Below are 26,349 nucleotides of genomic sequence, written 5' to 3' on the forward strand. Positions count from 1 at the left end.
CTGTGGTAGGAATGGAATCAAGTAAGTAAAGGTTGCCTGGTGTGGCACTGTGGATTAATGCACCAGACTGCAAAGCCGTTTGAACTGCAAGGTCGGCAGTTCAAGCTCAGCAGTAGCTCCTTGGAAACCTCATATCGGGTCGTTATGGGTTGGAACCGACTCGACAGTACTTAACAACAACAACAAAGGGAATCTTGGCCCCTGATTTAGTTAGAGATTTATAAATGGTACGTGATAACTCAAGTAGCTGTATACTTGAGTTATCACGTACCATTTATAAATCTCTAACTAAATCAGGTATCTAGTTGTTCTTAGTGGTGGCTTGGGCATAAAAGCAAAAGACAAAAAAGGAAAGACTGATCCAAGTTTGTGGATTCTCAGAGTAGACTGCAGTGAAAGTGAGCAGAGGCAAGAGAGTTGAAGGTATTTTAAAAGGTTGAAGTGAAACACCATAGGATTTAGGTTGGATGGAGGAAAGTGGTGACGTCAGAAGTTCAGGGACTGAGGGAGCTAGGTATGTATATTTATTGATAGGTAACTTTCTATGAATTGTAAATTGCATATTTGATGTAAAACATTAAAAAAACTTTTTTGAATTTGAGCAGTTTAGAGTATTATAAAGGATGTGGGTGTAGGTTGTTGAGTGGAAATAAAGTTATTTAGAATTATAGAGGTAAGGTGGAGAGGAAGACTGTTAGACAAGTACCTAAGACCTGAATGTCTGTGGAGGAATGGTCTCTGGAAGGTTTGATGGCAGCATGAGGAAAAGCTGAAAACTCCCAAGGGTTCAAGGGATCTGGCTGGGACTAAGAGCAGCCCGGTATAGGGAAGTGAGCTTGTGAGAAAACCGAGGACCACAAGAGAGAAATCACATTTCAGGTGGAAGGCCAGGAAGATATGCTACAGGTTCTGGGTGTTGCTGGAGGCCTGGACTCTTTTGGGGTCTGATGACCAAGAGCAGTTAGCCTTTTGTGGCAAGCTGCTAATACTAGTGGAAGTTATCTCAGGTGTGATCAGAGAGGAAAACATTGAGAACAAGGGCAGTACAGGAAGCTCTGATGAAATATGAAGGAAGACCACATTAAGCCTATCTTTTTGTAGAAACATTTGCTCAATAATTCTATTCAATTAAATGCTAAAATTGTGTTTCTGACTGTCCACTGCAAATCAGCCGATCCAGGGGACAACTAATATATTATTCTGAACTGCTAATCTTCAGAATGATTTGATGTGGAAGAATGGCATTTTCCATGCTAGTCCTTTAACATACTACAGCACTGCCCTCCCAACAGGATGGCTAAATTAGAGTCCAGCAGTGTGATTACCAACACCAGCACTTAGCACCCTCTCTCCCGTCCTAAAAGAAGTAATGGCTGGTAGAGGCAGTGAGTGTGGCAACATTTCCATTGACCTGCTCATGGACAATAGTAGCAGTTATATCTTTAAGCTACATCATATGGGGTCAGAGAGTACCGTATGTTTCAGAGAAGTGAATAAGGTTATGCTCTAAAGTTACAGTTATGTTTCAGTGACGTTGTGAGAGTGATTTGTGGAGGTAAACAGTCAAGCATACTGATGAGCCATTCTGGCAGCCACAGTGACATTGCTCTGTGGGAGAGAGGAATTTGGCTGAATCTTGAACCACTTCTCAATTTCCTAAGCTTCTATGAATAATTTGATTACAAGAGTATTATCTAGTCATCCTTGTCAGAATGGATGGATGACTACCACTAAGTCAGTCTCAAGAGATGGTGGATATTAAAGTAAGAGTTTTGCAAAGTCAAGGAAAAGCCCTTTTTCTCCTTCATAAAAATGTGGGTGTTCATTTCCTAAATTAAGTAAATATGAAAACAATGAGTATTACTGATTTAAATGCCTAATTTTAAGCTTTATAGCTCTGACCTTCCAATTTGATTAGAATACTTTTTTTTTTTTTTTTGCCATTTAACTTCAAATAACACTAACACTGTGTTAATTTGCTTTCAGGAATACTTAGTTGAACTTTTACTGAAGTTTTCAGAAAAGAAGACATTTCACCATGTACTAGTCCCCAGAATCTCAGTAACTTCTTAATACTAAGAAGAATTTATTTCTAAAGTCTAGTTTTTCTTAGTATTTTGATCTATCTGTTTATCTATCTTAGTGTTTGATCTATCTATCTAAGCTGGCTAGCACTATTATAACAGAAATTACATTTATTTCTGCTTTCCTGAGGATCACACATTTAGAATAGTCTTTTATTAATATTTTTTCATTTTTTCTGTGTTTTATGTTCTGTCATATCTGAATTTATTTCCAAAATATTAAAAAAATAATGGTTGGTATTACAGTTCATACTGCCAAGAAAGTTACTCATTAGTAATGCAGAAAGTATATACAATAAACCAAATTGAAGCTAGTGTTGGTGGAGAAGGGGAGTCTGAATTTCAAAGTGACTTTTATCATGGGGATAGTTCTTTGACCTTAGGTATACTTAAAGAGCCCTGGTGGCACAGTGATTAAGCACTTGGTTGCTCACCAAAAGATTGGCAGCTGGAACCCCAGTTGCTTCATGTGAGAAAGCTGTGGCAGTCTGCTTCCATGGAAACCACAGCCTTAGAAACCCTGAGAGAAGCTCTTTCCTATCCTATAGGGTCACAGTGAGCCTGAGTGGCTTTGGATGGGTTTTGCTTTTAGTTATCTGTTATCATCCTTCTTTCCTGAGCCAGCAGGGTCCTTTTCTAGCCTTTTGATTGCCTTCTTTTGAATTATTTAATATTTGTCAGGCAAAGAAAAAGTGAGCACGTCACTTGCTGTGCTCTGTGAATTTACACTGGGGAAAGAAAATTCTTGTTCCTATTTCTATATAGGTCTAGGGGGAGGGTGGTGACAATGAGCACCCTAATGATCATTTTGCCCTTAAGTATCCACTCAAATTCTTAAACTTGGCTCTACAGACTCCCATATGGATTTCTAGCTGGAGAAAATAATTTGTATTAGAAGTAATAAAATAATGTAGAAGGGAATAAAAAGGATTCCTTTCTCCCCCATTTTCTATCATGAAGGGAAGACTATAGCCACATTTTCTCTTGAAACTGATATAAAATTCTAGATATTTGTCTGAAGTTTTGGTCTCTGGTTATTAGAAAACATTACCCTGGCTTTGATGATGGTTGGTCGAGGATCCAAGATGCCCTGCATCTTTCTCAGTGCAGGAACAACAAAGAGATTGCAGGTGACCACGGCTGACACAGGATTCCCTGAAAGTCAATCATGCAGTTATTAATAGTACATACATGAAAACCTACCAATCACACCTGCCTATTCCCTCATAGAGAATGGTGGACACAACTAACGACCATTCTCCTCTTCTGAAGAACTCTGAATTCAAAAGATGTCGGAACCCAGTGATACTGAATCAGATGACACAGAGGTCTACCAGAGAAAGACAAAGATACCCAGAAGCTGGCTAGCACTATTATAACAGAAATTACATTTATTTCTGCTTTTCTGAGGATCACACATTTAAAGCCAGGGCTCATTTTGAAAAAAATTAAAACAGACTAAAGGTCTTGTTTTAAACTTTAAAAATTGCCATAGTAATACATGTTCAGTACAAAAACATTAGAAAATAAAGATAAGCAAAATAAAATTTTAAAATCCTTTAAATTGAAAAATAAATCTATTTGAATAATTTGTACTATCAAATTATTTTTATAATTTAATTATAAAATATTAAAACCAAATGATTTAAGATGTTAAGGACCTGAAGATGAACACCAAATTTTTTTGAATTAAAAAGGAATTCATCTTCAAGTCCTTAACATCTTAAATCACTTGGTTTTAATATTTTATAACTAAAAATTAATAGCGTAATGGTTACGAGTCGGGCTGCCAATCTCAAGGTTAGCAGTTCAAAACTACCAGTCAGTCCATGGGAGACAGATGAGACTTTCTGTTTCCGTAAAGATTTACAGCCTCAGAAACCCTGTACAGGATCACTATGAGTCAGAACCGACTCCACGGCACATCACCACCACCACCACCAATCTTATGTGCAATCCTAAAACAAAACTTTAAAAATCTTAAATAAACCTAAAAATTTAAAATAACGTTTTAAATGTTTCAAGATGTAAAAAACTTGAAATTCTGAATTCTTTTAAAGTGATACAAAGAATTTGAGAGGTTCAAATACATTTCTGAAAGAATAAATCTGGATGTGTCATGAGCTGTTGAAACAATACTACGTTGGGAACAAAAGATTTGATTTCTTGTATCTTTACAGACGAAGTTGAATGATCTTGGCAAATTCCAAATGTTTCTGTCTACTTACCCATCCATAAAATGAAAGGTTTGTTCTTCATGTTTAAGGTTCCTTCTGGTTCTAAAATTCTAATTTTCTTATTCTTGTAATATATCTGTATGTGAGTCCTGGTGTGGTGCTGTAAGATAAGCACTTGACTACTACCTGCAAGGTTGGCAGTTCAAACCCACCAGTCATTTGATGGAAACTCTACACAGGGCTACTATGAGTTGGAACTGTATCCAGGATACTTAACAACAACAACTCAATCTGTACATATCTAGTGGGGGTGTGAAATGGGCTATTAGACATGGAGGTCCTGCTGACTAAGTCCTAATTAGCTTAGTGTTGCCAAGGCACCATCCCAGTGACAGCTAGGACCACACCTTCAATTTCCCACACCAGAACGCAGCCAGATTTGTTCTTGAAGAAGACATCTGGATTCTACGTGATTTTGGGGTGGAGGGATTATGGGCAGCATTTTTTCACACTTACCCGTATTTTCTAAATTTTTTTGTACTGAGAATATATTACTATGATAATTTAAAAAGTTTAAATCCTGAAATGTTATTGTTAGTAAGTGCTGTGGAGCCAGTTCCACTCACAGCAACCTTGTATGGGGTTTTCAAGGAACAGCTAGTGAGTTTGAACTGTTGACCACGTGTTTCAAACTGACCTTGTGGTCCAGCGCATGAGAAAAAAGACTGGAAGGATAGATGCCAGAAAGTTGCAAACAGTGATTCTTTCTTGGTAAAGGGGACTATAGACAGCATTATTTCATGGGCTATTGTTGTTAAATGCAGGTGAATTGGTTCCGATTCACAGTGACCTTGTTTAGGGTTTCCAAGGCTGTATATCTCTGTTGTTGTTGTTAGGTGCTGTCCAGTGGGTTCCAACTCACAGCGACCTTATGTACCACAGAAGGAAACACTGCTGGTCCTGCACCAACCTCACAATCATTGTTAAGCTTGAGCTCATTGCTGCTGCCACTGTGCCAATCTTGTTGGTGGTCTTCCTCTTTTTTTTCTGATCCTCCACTTTACCAAGCATGAAGTCCTTCTCCAGGGACTGGTCCTTCCTGATAATATGCCTGAAGTATGAGAGACAAAGTCTGGCCATCCCAGCTTCTAAGAAGTATTCTGGTTGTACTTCTTCCAATACAGATTTGTTTGTTTTATTAGCAGTCCATGATACTTTTAATATTCTTCTCCAACACCATAATTCAAACACATCAATTCTTCTACGGTCTTCCTTATTAACTGTCCAACTTTCATATGCATAAAAAGCTATTGGAAATACCATGGCTTCAACCAAAAACTGCTGGGAGAACAGAAGATTCTTAATGAAAGAAAGATCTGCATGAAAAAAGTAGACTGTTTAGCTGTTAGAATATCCAGTAAGCTGTTTGCTTTAAAGGCATCAAGGCAAGAAAAGTCAGCCCATCAGGGAAAACCCCTTCTAGGACAGAAACTCAAAGGAAACCCCCAAGCAGTCTAGTGTGCTCACTGGTGACCAGCTGGGTCTACTGGTAAGTGGAAGTGGGGGAAATGCAGCAATGAAGACATGGGCTGAATGGGGCCATGTTCCATGGACACCTTGAGATGATAGACAGAAGAGGAAGGGCTGACTGATCTGAAGTTTAGAGAGATGTGTGAACTCCTGAGACCATGGGCACTAACTAACCTTGCCACTGGGGGCGAGAGCTGAGAGTGAAACATCCAGCTGGTTTGAAGGGCAGGGAGCCATGTGTGAACTCCCAAACTTTCAACCAGTACCCATTTGACCTAGCTTAGATGGTTAGCTAACCAGAACTTGACCAGATGAAGATAAAGATGCTTGAAACTGGGAGCAAGTGTATATTGCTACAATTTGATGAACTGGACCTTTGCTTATGGATGCTTGCTGTTGTTGTTAAGTGCTGTCGTGTTGGTTCCGACTCATAGCAACCCTGTATGAGATTTTCAAGGAGCGGCTAGTGGGTTTGAACTGTTGACCATGTGGTTCAAACTGACCTTGCAGTCCAGCGCATTATCCTGCAGAACCACAACCAGGATTCCATTTATGGATGCAGCTGCTCAAAATTTCAACTGGAATGGAAGGGTTCTTCCAAGGAACAAACTTGTATCCTCAATGCACTGGGTTAATAGGGGTGGGCAATGTAGACACTGGCTATCAAAAATGGGGGGGGGGGCGGCTATCAAGGCATGAAGTAGCTGGCTTCATGAGTGTGCTTAGTTTCAGAATGAGGGGTTTAAGGTAGAATTCCCACTGACTAGTTTTCCTCTTTTTTAGGTGGAGCTGGTGAAAGGAGATGAGGGATGATGGTGATAGGATTTAGCAGTTGTTAGCAGGATTACTTGTGATTGTCACAACTGTAATTGCAGAAGATGTGTAACAAAAAGGGCAGAATAGTTCATCTTTCATTTCAGGAACCATCCCACGTCCATCATGAAGGACAAGCATGAGTGGGCTTTGAGATTGTAGCTAGAAAAGTGAGACGACAGTGGCAGAGACAGTGGCATGGAGAGATAGAGCAGTTGTGGACTCTAGGCCTCTGGACTGAGTAAGGCTGTGCCTACGGGCAGGAAGCTGGCTTGCAGAATACGCCCTTAGGACATTTAAATGAATATAAACTTTATGTTTTGCATGTGTATATCAAATCTTTTTGCTTTGTTCATTTGTGAAATATAAAATATAAAAGGGAAGGCACAGGGAGGAAGTAGGATAGCTGTTGTTGCAGGGAGGGGATTATAATCATTGAGATGAAACAAAGTTTATAATTTGTTGACTATAAAGCTGATGATCTTGTCTGTTAACCTTCACTCAATTCACAATAAAAAATTTACAAAAAAAAGGAAGAAGAAAATACCATGGCTTGAGTCAGGTGTACCTCAGTAAACACTTTGTGTTTGCTCTGGAACACTTTAAAAAGGTCTTGTGCAACAGATTTGCCTAATGCAATATATCGTTTGATTTCTTGACTACTGCTTCCGTGAGTGTTGATAATGAGTCCAAGCAAACTGAAGTTTTTGACAACTTCAGTCTTTTTTTTTTTTTCCATTTATCATAGTTACTGGTCCAGTGGTGAGGATATTTGTTTTCTTTACATTGAGGTGCAACCTATACTGAAGGCTGTGGTCTTTCATCTTCATCAGTAAGTATTTTAAGTTTTCTTTGCTTTCAGCTATCAAGGTTGTATTACCTGCATATGTCAGGCTGTTAATGAATCTTCCTCTAATCCTGATGCCACATTTTTCTTCAGATAATCCAGATTCTTGAATTATTTGCTTGGTATAGTATGGTGAATTAATACAACCCTGGCACATACCTTTCCTGATTTAAACCATTCTATGTACTCTCTTCTTTCTCCTGAGGTTTCAACTTTGGACCTTGTGGTTAGCAGCCTAGTGCTTATCCTACAGTATCACATCAGGCAGATGGTTTTATGTGTATCTGAATATATTTCCTAAGGTTTTTGAACTAAGCATATATTACTATAGTAATTTCAGCTGCTAAAAAAATAGTAAGTAGATACACAAACTTTCAAACTGCTTTAGTAAATTAGTAAAGGCTTTAAATTTAGGTTCATTTAGAAAAACAAATTAAATTTTGAAGTAGGATATGCTCATAAACTACTATTTCGATATTTCTACAAAACAAGCATGTGAATCGTTGCTGCCCTCTTTTGGTTCATTCAGGTTGAGCAGAGAAAATTTGAAATTAAAAATACTAACCTGAAAATGGATTATTTAGTTTTCACCTCTTGGGCAGATCAACATGTCAATTGTACCGGCAAAATTGACCCCCACTATAAAGTCCTTTGTTATACTGTCAACTGATGGCATGTAGGCCATCTATAGTGGTAACGTCTATAGTCAGTAAACAGTCTCTTCTGGGCAAAACGAGACTGGAAAGAGGGGCACGTTTCTTCATGATAGTCTTCAGAATACTAGCTAAGGGAACTCTATGCTATAGTTAAATTTGGAGAACTACTTTACATAATTTTCTAGGTGATTAAAAATCTCATCTCCTGTATGCTTATAGATAAAAGTTAACAATGTTTTCAAAGTTCTAAAGTCTTCCACCTGCTTCTCTTTCTTATCTCTATTTTCAGTGTTGCTCTTCAACATAAAAAGACAATAAATATCACAAAGCTTTCTGAATCTGAAAGGAATAGGTAGATTACTTTCTGAAGGAATTTGTGCCTCAAATAATGAAAAGGCCACTGCAATAGATCACATGGCAATCATACAAAGTTAAGTTTTAAAAAAATAGTATGTGGATACACAAGAATTTAAATTGCTTTGAAATTCATCAAGATTGTTGTTGTTGTTGTTAAGTGCCGTCGAGTTGGTTCTGACCCATAGCGACCCTGAACAGGGTTTCCGAGGCTGTAAATTTTTGTGGGAGCAGAAAGCTTCATCTTTCTCCCACGGAGCAGCTGGTAGTTTCGAACTGTTAACCTTGCGGTTCGCAGCCCGATTTGTAACCACTACGCTACCAGAGCTCCTGTCATCAAGATTAGGAATAGCTTTAAATGCATAGACCTCAAAAAAGTAGAAATTAAATTCTGAATTAAAAAAAATCCTTATGAACAGAACCACTTTGCTTTTTCTATACTCCGAACTTAGGAGTTGCTGTTCACGTGGGCAGGGGTAGGGGTAGTGATGCTGTAGACCGACGAAATGAGTTGGATTTGGCTAAGAAGCACTGCGTCTCTGCTTCCGCTCCCCTAGCCCAAATCTGGCCAGGACAAAGGGTAGCTTTGTAGGTTTTGCTGTAGTATTTGCATGGGAGACTCAAAGCCCTTTAGTCCCTTGGGCACAATAATTGTCATTGTGGTAGGTGATTGGGCTGCTAGATGATCAATTTAGAAATCTAGTGACAGCTAACAACTTGATGGCCATCCTTGGGTTTGGAAAGTACTTTGAAAATACTATCTAATTTGACTTTCACCCGAACCCCTGAAAGAGACTTTAGTTCCATTTTTTGGATGAAAATGTGTTCAGAGCAGTTATGTGGTGTGTATGAAGTCAGTTAGCTAGCAGTAAAACTAGGGCTTGAGCCCCCGTCTTTCAGATTCCAAATCAGGTGCTCTGATAAGTCATGTGGGAAGCCCAGAAAGATCTGTCATTTTCTAGGAAAAGCAAAAGAAACTATTTCAATGATTCTTACCTGGTAGTGCAAAGATTATTTTTCTTACACCGTCAATATCCAAAGTTGCAAATGTTGTTGGCAGACTAGAGAAAAAAGAGGTTACTTGTAAGTGGCTGCTAATAAGGAGAGTGCACTAAGTACTCTAGTGCTTTTGTTGTGTGACTGTCCACACAGATCACTTATCATATAGAAACACCTTTCTGTCGACTCTCCTTTAAATCTTCATACCATGAAGTGTTTTAAGAACATTTAAATACATTTGTTTTTAGCATCTTCTGTTTTTAAATAAACCAACTTTCTGGTGTTCTATAGTTTACTTTTTCCTTGACTTTTAATTTTGTCATATCTCAAATCCTGGAGTTTCCCCCCACTTCTAGTTAATAAGGTCCATATGACTGCAACTGGAGATTGAAAACCCTCGCCCTTGGTATCAGAAGACTGTCTGATAATACATGTCTGGAGAGAGTTGTTATTGTTCAAGATGACTAAAACCAGGTTCCCTTCCTTCTATGGAAGGAGTTTCTTGAAATGTTAAAATGAATGAAATACCATGATTAGAACTAAAATAAAGCAACACTAGTTAAAAAATAATCTCAAATTATACTTCCTCCAGCATAGAACCCTACTTATGGGAGTAATGGGAGGGAAGAATGACAGGAAGGGGAGGGCAGTTGAGAATGGATGATTTCTTTTTACTGAACACCATTTCTTTAGCACTTCAGGGACATTTTTCATATTTATGATAAATGAACAATGAAGAATCTTTAAGGAATTCTGTAATTTCCATATAGCCTAAAATTATCCCTTTAAGCACCTGAACTATTTGTATTTTTTCTATTATCTGCAGGCTTGATTTTTTTTTTACAAGGGATTAGTTGCTCATTATTTTTAAACTACTAAGCTGGCATTAACGATTTTTGATGATCCACAGCCATCGTTATGAACTTATTCTGCTCTGTTATAATACAGTGATAATAGCCTACAAGGATATTATGGGTGGTTCTCACCAGTAAACCCTAACCTCACACACAGATGTGTTTCTGTAAATCTTGTTTCTGCTATCCTGCTACCATCTCCAACTTTAAAGCTGGCTTCTTGGGTTTGGGAAACAGAGAGCAGTAATAGTACTATTATTATAGTGATAATAGTAACAATATAACATAATGTTTTTAAAGTAATATCTAGGTACTACATCTCATTTAATTCTCACAACAATCCCATGAGGTGACAGCTCTTACTCCATTTTATAGATGATGAAATTGACATTCAGAGAGATTAAGCAATTTGGCCCAAATCAGTCAGCTACTAAGTGAGGAAACAAAGACCTGAACCAAGGTCTTTCTGACTCAATGGTTTATATTAAGGTAAGATATTCAGAGTGTGTTCTGAAGTGTTGATATTGTTGATTGACTTAATGACATCTGTTTTGGCTTCTCCAAGGTCTTTTTTGTGTACTTCCCAATTATTTGCTGTGTTTCAGACAAGAGAAATGGTCATATTATTTATAGGATCAGTTATATGGCAATGACTGTTACTGTGATGAAAATAATTTCTAAGACGAATTCTTGAAAACAGCTTTTTTTATTGTAGATGACCCACAAAAAACAGTGATTGGTAGATCTGATTGATAATATATTCTGAATGCTTTATCTAGTATCTCTGACTCTGAAAGGAAGGGGGGTAAAAGCATTTTGAATGCATTGTATGTGGGAAGCACAAAGCTAAATTGTACTTTAGCTTTTTATATGTTTTCTTTGTCCTACTATTAAGTAGGAATTACTTTTAAAGTCTTCTTACTTTCAGACATGTAAAACATTCCAGCAATTAAATGAAGCCCATTTAAATTTCTAAACCACTTTCTTATACAGCTAAGGAAGACACAGATAGTAGGAGTGAGGAAGGAATGCAGAACAATCCGTCTACTGTATTTAAAACCAACTTAAATTAAGGCCGGGCATCTTTTGCATCTTGCAAAATACCTCTCAAGGTTTTAAAAGCTTCCATTACAGCAAGACATTTTGTTACTAAGCACTGCTGTCTTACGTGTCCTGTTGCTAGACTGTGAGGCTCTGTTTAAACTCTGGAAAGTCATTTCCATGAAACTCATCATGACTGAGGTCACAGAGTGTGAGGACTTAAAGGCAGGAGAATAAACACCAGAAACTGACAAACTCCTCAGGCTGAAACAAATGGTAAATAATTGTAAGCGGATCAACACCATAGATACCGAGATTATTTTAAGTCATAAATAATGCACAAATACTTCTCTAGAGGCAAGGTCAAGAAATGTTAGCTTCCTTCACTCTGCAAAGAGAGCAATGTTTTCAATTTTTGTACTGTTTGTTTTGTACTATTTAGTACTGTCCTGAGGGAGAGGATAAAAAGGAGCCCGTGTACCCACAGTATAATAATATTTTCTCAAGAGAAAACACTATGCTTTATAAGAGTTTCAATAATAAAAGGACGTTGCTAGTGGTAGCCCAATTGCCACACTCAACAGGCAGCTACAGAAACACAATGTCAAGAATTCTAAATGAAAGAAAATGTGGAGAAAGCTTTAGGGATCATCTTAACTCTAAATGTATAGCCAAATGTAGGCAAAGTCTGAGCTGTATTATTGAACTGGCAGTTTTGTGCTTGTTAAGTGCCACTGAGTCAGTTCCTACTCATAGGATCCTATAGAGGGTTTCCGAGGAGCGACTGGCAGGTTTGAACCACCAACCTTGTGGTTAGCAGTGCAGTGCTTATCTTTCAGCACCAAGAACTGACAGCTGAAACCTAATAAATCTGGAACATTGTGAGAGCTGGCTTAATACATAAAAGCCTTCATGAATTTGCTGATGATTCCCACGGCTGTCTTATGACTGGGAAATCCTCATTCTGCTCTCTTTTAGGGTTCACTTGTATCCACCAGAGTAAAATTCTGGACTAAAGCATCATTTCTGCTGTCTCTGGCAGAATGAGTTACCCTGGGATGCTCAACCATACACCGAGGCCTTTGAGAATGGCATCAAAGCTTCACAAACTAACAAGGATCTGAGCAGACAGATTATTCCTTAAAGACACATATGTTTCACCAAGTCCAATGCTTGGCATTCTTTGAGAATTTACAACTGATTGCAGAACTTCTATTAGCCTTTCCTTAATGGGTCATTCGTTTTTAGTACATGTGCTAGATCTTCATATATGGTTGTATTTCTCTTTCTGAAGGGTATTAAGAAGCAGTATGAAACTTCACTGATGAAATATTCTTACAAAAACAGAATTTGAATTAGAATCTAATAATGTCTTTAGATCTAACTTCCAGTCTATAGACTATAATGGAGATAAAGGAACAATTTAAACATCAACAGAAGAAGCAACCAAATCTATTCTCAAGACAAGTAACTCAGTTGCCTCAATAAGTCCTTGGCATGAAAACACAAAGGAGAGAGAAAGACTTAACAATCAAACACAAAGCGTAGACTTCACATGAATCCTAATTCAAACAAAACAAGATGAAAAGATCATTTTTTTCTTGACATTTGGGGGGACATTTGAATACAACCAGGTATTAGATGATATAAAGATTTTGCTTTATTTATTTATTTTTTTAGGTGAGCTATACCTTTATAAGAAAAAGCCATTGTTATTGTTGGTGTAGTTATTATTTGAGATGTATACAAAAGTAACCTGGTCTAGAATTGTTTTTTTTTTAAAGCAATCCAGCCCCCACTCCCAAAAGATAAGGGTATGAATTAATAAAACAAGTATGAAAAAATGTTGATAGTTAGTGAAGCTGGGTGATGGATACAGGTGGGGTTCACTGTACTCCCTATTTTGATTCTAAGATGCTTACAGAGAGAAGCAATCTGAGGAGAAAGAGAAAAAGAAGAAATTAGGAATGAGAAATGAAAGGGAAGAAAAGCTTGGAAAGTTGCTTTGCTTTGTGGATACCAGACCTAGTGACCCATAAGGATATGAATTACCATTTCAGGTAGGCCCTGTACAAGTAATTCTAATATTGTTTATTTTTTATTAGGATAAACTATAATACAAACTGTGAAAATAAATCACTTCAATGAAAACAAGTCAAACAAATTCTATATAGGAGATAACAAGATTATTTCCATACCCTGGCTTCATAAAAACCCTGCCAAAATGGATCTGAGCATGGAGGTCAATGTCCAGCACCTGCTTGAGATAGTCCTGCAAATATGAAAAACACGCATTTTATTTTCAAACATTCTAATATCAGCCTTTAAAAACTCGCGATGAAAATAAAACAAATGTGTTAAGATTGAAATGAAAAGAAATATTTTTCTTATTTCAGTGAAACTGATTGCTTAAGACAAATATTTTTTCATTTCTTATTCAATAAATATTTATTGAATACCTTCTGTATGTTTGAGTACCATGGTTGATGCTTGGGGGCATAGACTTGAACAAAAGAGACAATGTTCCTGCCCTCACAGAAAGTATATTCTAGTAGAGGAAGTTAGGTAAACATTATTTTATTTGATGGGTTATTGTTTCTCTTCTAAGATAGAAAATAAACTAACAACTATTCCTTAAGAAGTTGTACCTGGGCAGGGAAGCCATGTATGACTCCTATAATATTCCCCTTAATGGACTTATATAATATATACATCCCTTGAGAAGACATTTAATGTTTGCTCACAAGCTACCAAATAGACTTACGTCAACAGGGAGCTCTAAAACAGAAAGTCAAGAAAGTTTGCTCTAACTTTATATTCTGTTCATAAACCACAATCAACCTATGCTCACAACCAACCTAGAGTGATCTTTATAAAGGAAACGCAACATTGCCTTGTAGTTAGTTTTGTTAACGTAAAAAAAAAAAAAATGCACACAAAAACGTCAAACTTGTTTTTTCAAACTGAAGGCTGTATTACTTCTAGTTCTAGAATTGAATTTCTTATTCACTAATCCAAGAATGAATATAGCAATCTACCCCAAATTTGAATATTTTACAAACTATATTGCTGTTGTTCAGTACCATCAAGTTGGTTATAACTCACAGTGACCCTGTATAAGATTTCTGAGGAGTGGCTGGTGAGTTTGAATCACTGATCTTGCAGTTCAAACCTACCATGTGTTCTAGTGCTTAGGAATCCTATAGCACCACGCCAGGACTCTGATTCACAGGGACCCTGTATAGGGTTTCTGAGGAACAGCTGGCAGGTTTGAACCACCAACTTTATGGTTAGTAGTCCACAGCTTATTCTACAGTGCCACATCAGGGCTCCTTACAAGTTTGTTGTTAGGTGCCATCAAGTCAATTTTGACTAATAGTGACCCTAAGCACAACAGAACGAAACACTACTGATCTTGCACCATCCTCACAACTTATTGTTGTTGTTGTTGTTAAGGGCTGTTGAATCAGTTGTGATTCACAGAGACCCTATGCACAACAGAATGAACCAATGCCGGGTCCTGAGCCACCCTCACAATTGTTATTACGTCTGAGCCCATTGTAGCTGCTACTGTGCCAATCCATCTCATTGGGTGTCTTCCTCTTTTTCACTGACCCTCCACTTTACCAAGCATGTCTTTCTTGCTTATGAAGTATGAGAGACAAAGCCTTACTATCCTGGCTTCTAAGGAGCATTCTGGTTGTACTTCTTCCAACACAAATTTGTTTGTTCTTCTGGCAGTCCATGGTACTTTTAATATTCTTCTCTTAACACCATAAGTAAAATGCATCAATTCTTCTATGGTCTTCCTTATTTACTGTCCAACTGTCACATGAATGTGAGGCTATGGAAAATACCATGGATTGTGTGAGACACACTGTAGTCCTCAAACCGGTATCTCACAAGCTATAGGCACTTCATTTGATGTGTTTCCTTCTTTCATGCTCCACATCCTCAGTCAATGTGATCATCTCTTGTTTGAATGACTGAAATAGATCTCTTTGCCAGTAGTTTTAGGGTCCTCAAATTCATTCTCCATACAGTTTTTTAACTGAGATCTTCTGGAAATGAATTAACACTTGAATAACTTCCCAGTTCCCAAGAAAAGTCTCATCTTTTTAATATTGCATCTAACATTCCTTTATATTTAAGCCCCTTTTTACCAATCACTGTTCTCCAAACTTAATCCTCTTCCCATCCAGTCCTATTCTTCACTCATAGTCTCTCTTACTCCACATTCTGGCAAGACTCATTCATTCCTTAAGTTCTTTTGACTCCTGGCCTTTGAGAATGTTCTTCCTATTTACCTAGTATACTATTTCTTTCTAGGTTCCTCTTTCCATGCCCCTTCTTATCTTTGTTATCTTCTTGTTAGTTAAGTTCTGTACAGGGTTTCCAAGCAATGACTGGTGGGTTTGAGCCGCAGACCTTGCAGTTAGCAGCTCCACTGCTAATACTACAATGCCACACCAGGACATCCCTACATTTCTAAGGCTAGATTATTTATTTTTCAAGACTATATTATTATTAGGGGTCTTAGTGTGGTACTGTAGGGCAAATGACCCTAAACGTCAGAGGTTCAAAACCACCAGCTGGTTCCCTGGAAGTCCTGTAAGGTTGCTATGAGTCAAGGTTTCCAAGGAGCAGCTGGTGGGTTTGAGCTGCCAAATTTTCACAAAAGGGCTTCAAAAGTTTTGTGAATAAAAATACATTTTCCATAAACTCTTTGAAGCTCCCCGTATATGGAATCTTGGTGCCAAAATGGTTACACTCAGCTGCTAACCAAAAGGCTGTGGTTGGAACCCACCAAGCCACTATGAGAGAAGATCTGGAGATGTGCTCCTGTAAAGATTACCGGTTAGGAAACCCTATGGGGCTGTTCTTGTCCTCTGTCATACAGGATTGTTATGAGTCAAAATCAACTTGAGGGCATACAACAACAAATATACATGCACACAGAAACACACACATATTTATTAAAATAAACTTTTAAGTTGTCACTATTATTAGCCACTCTGATAGTTGTAAGATGACATACTATTGTGATTTTAATTTGCAGTTTCCTAAAGGGCCATACCATCCTGAATGGGCCCCATCTCGTCTGATCTCTTAAGCTTAGCAGGGTCGGGTCTAGTTAGTACTTGGATAGGAGACTGCCTGGGAATACCGGGTGCTGTAGGCTTTGGAGTCCTGGTGTGGTGCTGTGGGTTTATATGCCAGACTGCAAATCCATTTGAACTGCAAGGTTGGCGGTTCAAGCTTACCAGCTGCTCCTCGGAAACCCTATACAGGGTCCATATGGGTAGGAATCGAATTGACAGCACTTCACAACAATAAAAACAATGACTAATGGGGGACACCTGGTGAGGTGCTATAAGATCAGCACTGGACTGAGAACCACAAGTCTGCAGTTCAAACCACCAGCTGCTCCTTGGAAATCCTATACAGGGTCACTAAGAGTCAGTACTGACTCAACAACACTTAGGAACAACCTATGACTAATGGGAGTCCTGGTGGCAAGATTGGCAATTCAAACCCATGAGCTGCCCCTTAGAGACAGTACAAGGTCTCCATGGATTAGAGCTAAGGATGCTAAATATCTTGTCATATGCTTATTTTCCGTTTGTATAACTACTTCAGTGAAATGTCTGTTCTTGTCAAAGAAAGAGTTTAAAAATTTGACAAAGTCCAATTTATCAATCTTTCCTTTTATGCCTCATGTTTTTGGTGTCATTATTTCAGAACTCTGCCTAGCTCTAGATTCTCACATCTTTTTTTTTTTTTTAAGTGACGCCAAAGTAAATTGTATATGTCTTTCATTCATTTATTAGGTCAAATAATACTATGTTCAGAAATTCTATGTGTACTGGGGATTCTGTAGTAAACACTTGATACGACCTCTGTACAAAAACATCCTGTTACATGCTACTGGGGAGGTAGTCTAAAATAAGTAAACCAACAAATAAAGACAAATTATAGTATATGTTCTAGAGTAAATAAGTAAGTGTCGGGACAGAGAATAATGGGAGTAGAAGAAGGGAAAACATTCTTAAAGGAAATTGTGATATATGCTGTTATTATTGTTATGTGCTGTGGAGTCGGTTCCGACTCATAGCAACCCTGTACAGGGTTTCCGAGAATGTAAATCTTTACGGGAGCAGAAAGCCTCATCGTTCTCCTGCAGAACAGCTGGTAGTTTCAAACTGCTGACCATAAGATTAGCAGCCCAACTTGTAACTACTATGCTCCTTTGTAATATATGAGAGGGCTTTAAAAAATTTATGGAAAAAAATCCATGATCTTTTAGTTCCATTTTTCCATGATCTTTTGTATTAGCTGAGCCCCGAAGAATGAGGATGATTTATCCATTTAAAGTGTAGAGGGAAGAGAATTCCAGACAGAGGGAAGTACCTACAAAAGCTTCTGACACAGGAAAGAGTGTGTCTAGAACTGAAAAGGTAACGAGAGTGAGTAAGTTGGGGAGAAACACAAGATGAGGTTGGAGAGACAGGCAGAAGCCATGTCTGCAGGGCCTTGAAGGTTATGACAAGAGTTTGGAAAGTAGATACCCTTTACATATTTGCTAAACAAATTAAAGTATTTTAATTTTCTTGGGGGGGGGACTCTCTCTTGGTGTTAAAAATCCCTTTCTCATTCTTTTTGAACATGAAAGACAGCTTCCAAGCTTGTGGGATACCCAGAGCCAGAGGGAAAGCTTCTACCATATGTAGCAATAAAGGAGGAGAATCAATGTTTTGAAGATTTCATCTACTTTGAGAAGCAGCAAGAATCTCTCTCTGGTATTCTGAAACCTGGAGCCAGGGAGGAGGAGGAGGAGGAGAAAAAGGAAGAGAAAGTAAAAATGAATGATAAACACTAGTGTCAGAAAAAACATGAGATTGAAGTGGGCAAAGAAAAGAATGACTAGTTATAATTTCTGGCTTATTTGTGCCTTTCATTGTCTGGGCCATTTTATAACAATATAGGTTGTAGAAAAGTGAGAGAAATGTATATGACTTTTATACAGAGAAATGCAAATGAACCCTGTTCAATGGAGAGATACTGATTATTCATTCCCCTGTGGGTAGATACCTATTTTTTTTCTTTGTGATATCTATTAGCAAATTTATCTCAGCATTCCTGATGACTTCATGTGTATCTTCCTTGAAAGCATCTTTGAGCTGGTTGTATTATTTTAAGATTCCTTCATCAGTTAGTGGATTAAATAAAATCTCTGACATGTGTTTATTTTATAAATTTTTGAAAGTCATGATTTTATCTTTAAAAAATTATGTCCTAACAGTTCAGGAGGTACCACTAAGATGCACAATTGATTTGCATCTGACAGATGCATGTAAACGTCACAGCTCAAGAGAAGCACACTTTATGTGGTTTAAGCTTAGCTATTTCTGTCCTGGTTTCCCAGAGTGAAACTCCAGCAGCAATGAAATTAAAACTTTACTACCGACTCTGTTTCTCTATTCTCCCCCATCTCTATTGATCATCATTCCGTTTTTTTGCATGTGTGTGTGTTTTTTTATTCTGAGCACAGGATGGCAGCAGTGATTGGTGATTCGGTTTATGGTCTAGCCACTTGGTGATCTCCATAAGTAGATAATAAAGTGTATTAATAAATTTAATTATATTTTCAATGAAAGATCTCTGTTTTGATTGTCTTAGCTAGATAAATGAGGGCTTATATGAATAGAATATTCCTAAAGTTCCACATATGGAAATTTGATGTATAATATTTTTAATGTGCTAGACTGAAAGCAATTATTTTCTTGCAGGAAAAACTCATGAGTCTAGTTTAATAGTTTCCTTATTTTAAACCCTAGCTATGTCCTTTTCCTTAATGTACTGAAGCAGCGACCATGGACTTGATTCTGACTCATGGCAGCCCCATGTGGTAGAGGACAACAGAGGCATTGGAATGAACTTCATCACCAGATCTTCCTTCTGCAGTGCTCTGGGTAGGTTTTACCTTCAACTTTTCAGTTAACAGCTGAGTGCATTAACTATTTGCATTATCTGGGGAGGCCACCTATTTATTAGTGTTAGTAAAAATAAAAAGTATACATTTTATTTCACTAGGTTTATTTTTCCTAAACTTACATGGACTTATTGATCAAGTAAGCTAACACTACTCCTATGTAATGTTTAAGATTATAAAAAATGTAAAACTGTGTTCCACTAAAATCAATCATTATTCTTAAAAACTTTTTATGTCAACAGTAATTATGTTCTGTAGTATGTCAGCTTGAAAACTATTTTCAAGATATTTTTGAAACTTAAATTTCTGAACTGATATTAAACTGAGTTAATTAATGAATAAGCATCAAATACTTATATGATTTCTAAGAAGACAGAATACTGCAGGAATAATTTACTCAGTATAGCTTTGTTTCTTATTATGTTAATGAAGATGCATGTTCATCTTTGCTATGTGAAGAAAAAGTGTGAAAGGGTTCTGTGTGGTGGTGTGTGTATGAGCGTTGATAGCTAAAATGCTTACACATAATGTTTCCATTATCTAGGCTCCTAGTTTTATCTGTGAAATAGAAGTCAGTTCTTTTCTTAGATGTTATAACTAATATGTTGTTGTTTTTGTTAAGTGCCGTCGAGTCGATTCCAACCCATAGTGACCCTGTACAGGGTTTCCAAGGAGCATCTGGTGAGCTTGAACCACTGAACTTGCAGTTCAAATGACTACAGAGTTGGTTGGTTATGTGCCATGGAGTCGGTTCCGACTCATAGTGACCCTGTACAGGTTTCTGAGGCTATAAATAAATCTTTATGGGAGCAGAGAGCCTCATCTTTCTCCTGCGGAACAGCTGGTAGTTTCGAACTGCTGATCTTGAGGTTCGCAGCCCAATTGGTAACCACTATGCTACCAGAGTGCTAGGTATAAGTAGTATAAAAAAAAATTTTTTTTTCTTTAAGTAAACAACACACAAAGTTTTATTTCTGTCATTATTGTTCGTAGTATAATTGTTGTTGTTGCTGTTGTCAGGTGCCATCAAGTCGGAACCGACTCATAGCGACCCCATGCACTGCAGAACGAAACAATGTCCAATCCTGGGCCAACCTCACTACCACTGCCACACTTGACGCCATCAATGATGCCACCTGGCCGATCCATCTCGTTGGGTATCTTCCTCTTTTTCTCTGACCCTCCACCTTACCCAGCATGACGTCCTTCCTTCTCCAGCGACTGTTCCCTCCTGACAATATGTCCAAAGTATGAGACATGAAGTTTAGCCATCTTGGTCTCCAAGGAGCACTCTGACTGCACTTCTTCCAAAACAGATCTATTGGTTCTTTTGGCAGTCCATGACACTTTCAATATTCTCCTCCAACACCACAATTCAAAGGCATCAGATCTTCTACGATTTTCCTTATTCACTGTCCAGCATTCGCATCCATATGAGATTATTGAAAACCTTGGGTCAGGCGTACCTTAGTCCTCAAGGTGACATCTTTGCTCTTCAACACTTTTTTTTTTTTTAAAGGTTTTATTGTGAATTGAGTGAAGAATTACAGGGCAGATCATCATTTTGATATTCAACAAGTCATTTCAATGATTACAGTTTCCTCCATGCACCATCAGCTAACAGCATTTGCCTCTAGTACCTTTTTTTTTTTCTGGTTTACTGTTTATTGTTGTTTTTAACAGTGAAAATATAGAACTTGGGAGCAGCATTTAGCAGCTTTCTTTCTTTTTTTTTTAATGTTTTATTGTGAATTATGTGATAGTTTACATGGGAGAACATTAGTTTTACATTCATTCTATCGTATATGGCCCAATGCCAAGGGTAAAAACCCCCCCAAGGCAATCCTTCCCCGTACTCCCCAGGTCTTCAGCACACAGTCGCTCTCCCTCTGGATCTAAAGTCTCCAGCTGCTCCAATGCTCCATGTCATCATCTCTGGCTCCATTTCAGGCATCACTACTTCTCTGGGTAGAGTCCCGCTCTCTGCTCTTCTCCCTTGATGGTCCTAGGGACCTCCGCTCCTAGACTGAAAAGTTAATCACTCTCCTCCTTGCTATAAAACATCCACCTTTATATTTCCAACCCTCACAGTCAGTCCTGATAACAATTATTCACTATTATATCACAAGAGACCCATCTGCATTTCCTTGCATCAGCCCCGGCTAGTCAGATTGAATACTACTCACTGGAGATTCTACCTTCCTCCAGGCCCGCTGGATCTAGGTTCCCTCTTGAAAGCTTGTAAGCCAGTCACTTCTTGCCTTTATAGCCTCTCCACCCCCCATTTTGGGTAGCCAATGTCCAAGTTGCCCATCCCTGTCTACTCTGTGTGTGAAGGGGGTGGGAATGATCCTTGCTGTATAGATTTGTTTCCTCCTTTGAGCTCCTGCTTCCATAGATGTAGGTCAAGTTCATCAAATTGTATGAGAATACTTTTTTTTTTTCCCCCCTCTTCTTTTTACTTCTGGTTGAGCTCTGATCATCCAGTCATTGAAGCCAGGACAAGTGGGTATTATCTGCAAGTGTGGGTGTTCTTCTGCATATGCCCTCTCTTCTTATCAGCTGGACACTTCACTCTCCGCTCTAGTCCTCTGTGGCTATGTCACTGACTCTGGGCCCAAGAGTCCCCAGGTCTTGCCACACTGCTGGCCAACCAAGTCTTCACCCAGGTTCACGGAAGTCTATTGAGCGTTGTAGGGCTTAGCTCACCGCTTCATTGCTGTTTTTCCCTCACTTCCCCTTATCGATGTTGAGCGTGGTCACTAGTCACAGTGTTTATTCCCATTGAGTCTTAGTCTTGGAAGGGGGTTTGCACTGAGGGGACCCGACCACTTGCCTTGATGTTTCCTGGGTCTTCAACACTTTAAAAAGTTCCTGTGCAGCAGATTTGCCTAATGCAATATGTCGTCTGATCTCTTGACTGCTGTTTCTGCGAATGTTGATAGTTGATCCAAGAAGAATGAAGTCCTTGACAACTTCAAATATAATTATTCTTTCAACATTAATATAATGTTGAAAGAATAATTAATATAACCACCTATATTAGATAGAACAATAATGACAGAAATAAAACTATGTGTATTGTTTATTTAAAGAAAAATTTTTTTTCAAGTTCAGTTTTCAAAATGTTTAATCTCAGGATGCCTTTACATTCTCTTACATTAAAATTTATTAAGGTTCCCTAAGGGTTTTTATTTATATGAGCTGTACCTATCTATGGAGTTCTGGTGTGGCACTGCAGGATAAAGCACTAGAACATAAGGTCAGGTTGAACCACAAGGTCAGTGGTTCAAACTCACCACCCACTCCTTGGAAACCCTATACAGGGTTGCTATGAGTTAGAACTGACTTGAAGGCACTTAATAACAATAACAACATACCAATCTATATTTACTCTATTCAAAATTTAAACTGACAAATTAAAAAAATGTGTATTACCTGTTTTATGTGAAAGTAGCAATGATGAAGCTATTTTACATTAAAATAAATCAAATTTTTAATGTACTATTTTATAGAATTGAAAATTACTTTTATATCCAGCTGAATAGAAATCACCTGGATTCTCATTATTTGTTTTGTCATTCAATCAGAAGATATCACATACATGCTGGAAAAAGTCCATTGTATATTCATGAGAGGAGGAGAATGAAAATGGCAAATAAAGTCTTAATATTACAATTTTGATCATGTGGGCCCATAAGTGGACCCCCACGAGTACTCAGACTTTTCCTAAAGTGCCAGACTGTTAAGCCAAGATCAAGCAGAACAAGAATAGCACAGGACTGGATGAACTGAGAAGGGAAACTTTCATTTGTTTAGAGTCCTGGTGTAGTGCCGCTGTAGGCACTGGACAGCCAACCACAAGGACAGAGGTTCAAATGCACCAGATAATCCTTGGAAACCCACTATAGGATCACTGTGAGTGGATGGCCCTTCACCACCTCCGCCACCACAGTCTGTTTAGAATACTGTTGATTGATTAGTTGTAGTGCTGTATTGCTGGATGGCTCTGTTGTTGTTCTTTGTTAAGAGCCATAGCAGTCCTAACTCACAGCGACCCTATAATAGGGTTTCCAAGGAGTGGCTGGTAGGCTTGAACTGCTGACTTTGTGGCTAGTAATCAAGTGCTTATCCTACAGTGACACACCAGGACTTGCAAAATAAACCCAAGGGGTTCTATGAGGAGTTCATGGAAAAACTGAATGAAAAGATAATAAAAATTCCCCATAAATTGAATGAAGCTCACTCATATATGGTTAATTAGCATTCTTGCTGCTAACTCATCAGGCCATGCCTAATTAGAGCAGTCTTTGTTGTGATCAGTTCTAATCTCTAAGGCTAGTTTGAACATGTTTGTGTACTGTGGGGTGGTAGGTGATGGGAGAGATACTGTCAAGGAAAATTGAGATATTTTGAACTAAAAAAAAAAAAAAAAAAAGATTAGTGTGAGTCCAGTTCAGTGCATCCTTCTGGGTTTCTGGCACCTATCTGTTGCTTGAAGCTATTTTACTTCTTTGTGGGTTGTAGAAAGCTTCTTGCTGTTAAGTGTCATGGAGTTGGTTCTGACTCATAGTGATCCTATATAAGAGCAGCTGGTGGGTTTGAACTGCCAACCTTGTGGTTCATAGTTCAGTGCTTATCTTATAGCATCACACCAGAAAGCTTAGCAGTAATAAATATACTTCTTAAGTTTTAGAGGCAAAGAACAGATACTGTTTCTATTTTTAAACAGATATTATTTAAATGTGACTTTCAGTGTTTTATAAAAATGAAACTCTGACAAGATTATGTGGGGCAGGGTGTGGCAAAGGTGGGGAGAGATTTAGAGGGAAACTCCTGTGGAAAAGACATTTTCCATTAGGGTTGGCAAGAACAGCTTGTCTGTGGGTTCCACAGTAGCCAAGACCTTCTCCCCTACTCTGTTGTTGTTGGTAAGTGCTGTTGAATTACTCCTGATTCACAGAGACACAGTATAAGGTTTCTGAAGAGCGGCTGAAGGATTTGAACTGCCAACTTGTGGTTAACAGTCCAGTGCTTACCCTACAGCACCACACCAGGACTGCTTACTCCACTACTCTGCTTGGATGTGAATTATTCCAAGGAGACTGCTGCTAGGCTCTTAGACTTCAGCCTCCCCACAATCCCCAGAGTTGCTAGTTTGGGCTAAAGGACTAAAGTCCTGAGATCTAAAAGCATCACGAGGATGTTGTTGCTGTTGCTATGAATTGGTGCTGTCCAATTTGCTCCAACTCATAGCAACTTTATGCACAACTGAATGAAACACTGCCTAGTTCTGTGCCAATTTGTTTTTATTCTTGAGCCCATTGCTGCTGCCACTGTGCCAATCCATCTTGTTAGGGGTCTTCCTCTTCTCTGACCCTCCACTTTATTGAGAATAATGTCCTTTTCCAGGGACTTGTCCCTCCTGATAACATGTCCGAGGCATGTGTAAGAAATACCTAGTGTGGAGTCCTGATCAGATGGTTTCCCTGATATTTTGGTACCAGTTAAGACTCTCCTAGTTCATTGGCAGGAGTCCTGGTGTGGCACTGTTAGATCAGCACTAGACTGCTAATCACAAGGTTGGTGGTTCAAGCCCACCAGCCATTCCTTGGAAACCTATACAGGGTTGCTGAGTCAGAACTGACTTGATAGCACATAACAATAACAACAGCAAGTTTGTTGGTATAATTCTTAGAGGGGAGAAGTCCAGCTCAAATGATATTTCCCATAAGCCCTTTAGCATAGGTGCTCAAAATAGGATTTAAGCTGATGACAAGAATTGAATCAAATAAACAAATTTTTTGCATACCAGAGTTTTTGCACTTAAGATTTACACTTGCTATGTAATGCTTCTGGATCTTTCCTTGACCTCCCTGTCTTCTCAGTGACTGGTTTACAGCCTCAGCCACTGAGAAATGGAAGATATTTCATTTTTTTGTACTCTTCTTTCTGGTTTTCAGGTATACTAAAATTCTTTCTGGGAGTAGAATTTACACATCAACAGGAGTTTGCTACATTTATGAGTTATCTCTTTCTTCCTGGCCTCTCTCTCCCACTGAAGGAGGTAGAAAGGATAATTATTACCTCCTATTTTGTGATACACAGTTCCTAAAATCTCTTTTCTAGAAAATTAAAAGCTTAATGAAAGAACTTTATCACACACATAGTAAAGTTAATAAAAACAATATTCTTTACTTATTTATTTGCGAGCAAATCTCCAGGATAACTGACATGTTTATTAGCATGGATAATGAAGGCTGAGAAGTGCTCCGCTGCTAGCACAGCCAAGTCACAACTGCCAAGTCTGTTTGCTACACGTTTGCTGCCTCTTGAGAAGTACTGGAAAAGACAATCTTTACACCTTCCAAATCCACATCCTCAATTACGATAATTAGGAACCAAGATAAATTAGACATGAAACCAAGATAAATTTGGACATGTTAGAAATAACACATTTAACACTTCAAAACCCCTAACATCAGCTGTTGCTTTTGTGATATTAAGAGTCCCACAGTGTGATGGGAATGGAAACAGACATGTTGCAAATCTCTACTGTTCTCTTACAGGGAAGACCTCAGCCCTTTGCCACTGTAATCTCAGAAGCCACCTTGCAGCAGACTGCTCCACCCAGGCCTAAAAACTTCTTGGAAGCTATGAGGAAGACTAATTTAGTAATCTGCCAATTAGTAAGGACAACTACCACCCACAATTACACACCTTCTTTCTGGATGTAATTTGAGCCAGGAAGTGTGGACTGAGATTCCCTCTTTTTCTTCTATGATTTTTAGCATCTACAGTGCTATTCTCAATCATTCTAAAACTAAAGGTTGTGAATGGAAGGCATGTATTCTTTGTTCATACTACTGAATTCTGATATTTGCTTTCAGAGCCAAATAGAATTCCCTGTACAAAAAGTCAGATTCTAAATTGAGGCAGTTTTACAGCTAGAGAGGACGGGACAAAGAACAATCATATGCATAAAATCTGGCTTAAAATAA

At 38.3% G+C, this 26,349-nt stretch overlaps 1 protein-coding gene across 1 annotated transcript in view; it reads right to left on the reverse strand.

The window, feature by feature from the left end:
* The window catches only part of LOC102813504 (gephyrin-like), a 750,251-nt gene that overhangs the window by 19,594 nt on the left and 704,308 nt on the right, over positions 1–26,349 (reverse strand). Inside the window, exons 19-21 of the mRNA XM_006873064.1 lie at positions 13,554–13,627; positions 9,458–9,522; positions 3,136–3,239 (exon numbers count right to left, since the gene is read on the reverse strand). Of these exons, the coding sequence (XP_006873126.1) occupies positions 3,136–3,239; positions 9,458–9,522; positions 13,554–13,627 (243 nt within the window). The remainder of the gene's footprint in view (positions 1–3,135; positions 3,240–9,457; positions 9,523–13,553; positions 13,628–26,349) is intronic.

This window comes from Chrysochloris asiatica, unplaced genomic scaffold (genome assembly GCF_000296735.1).
Source record: "Chrysochloris asiatica unplaced genomic scaffold, ChrAsi1.0 scaffold00221, whole genome shotgun sequence".
Classification (NCBI taxonomy): Eukaryota; Metazoa; Chordata; class Mammalia; order Afrosoricida; family Chrysochloridae; genus Chrysochloris; species Chrysochloris asiatica.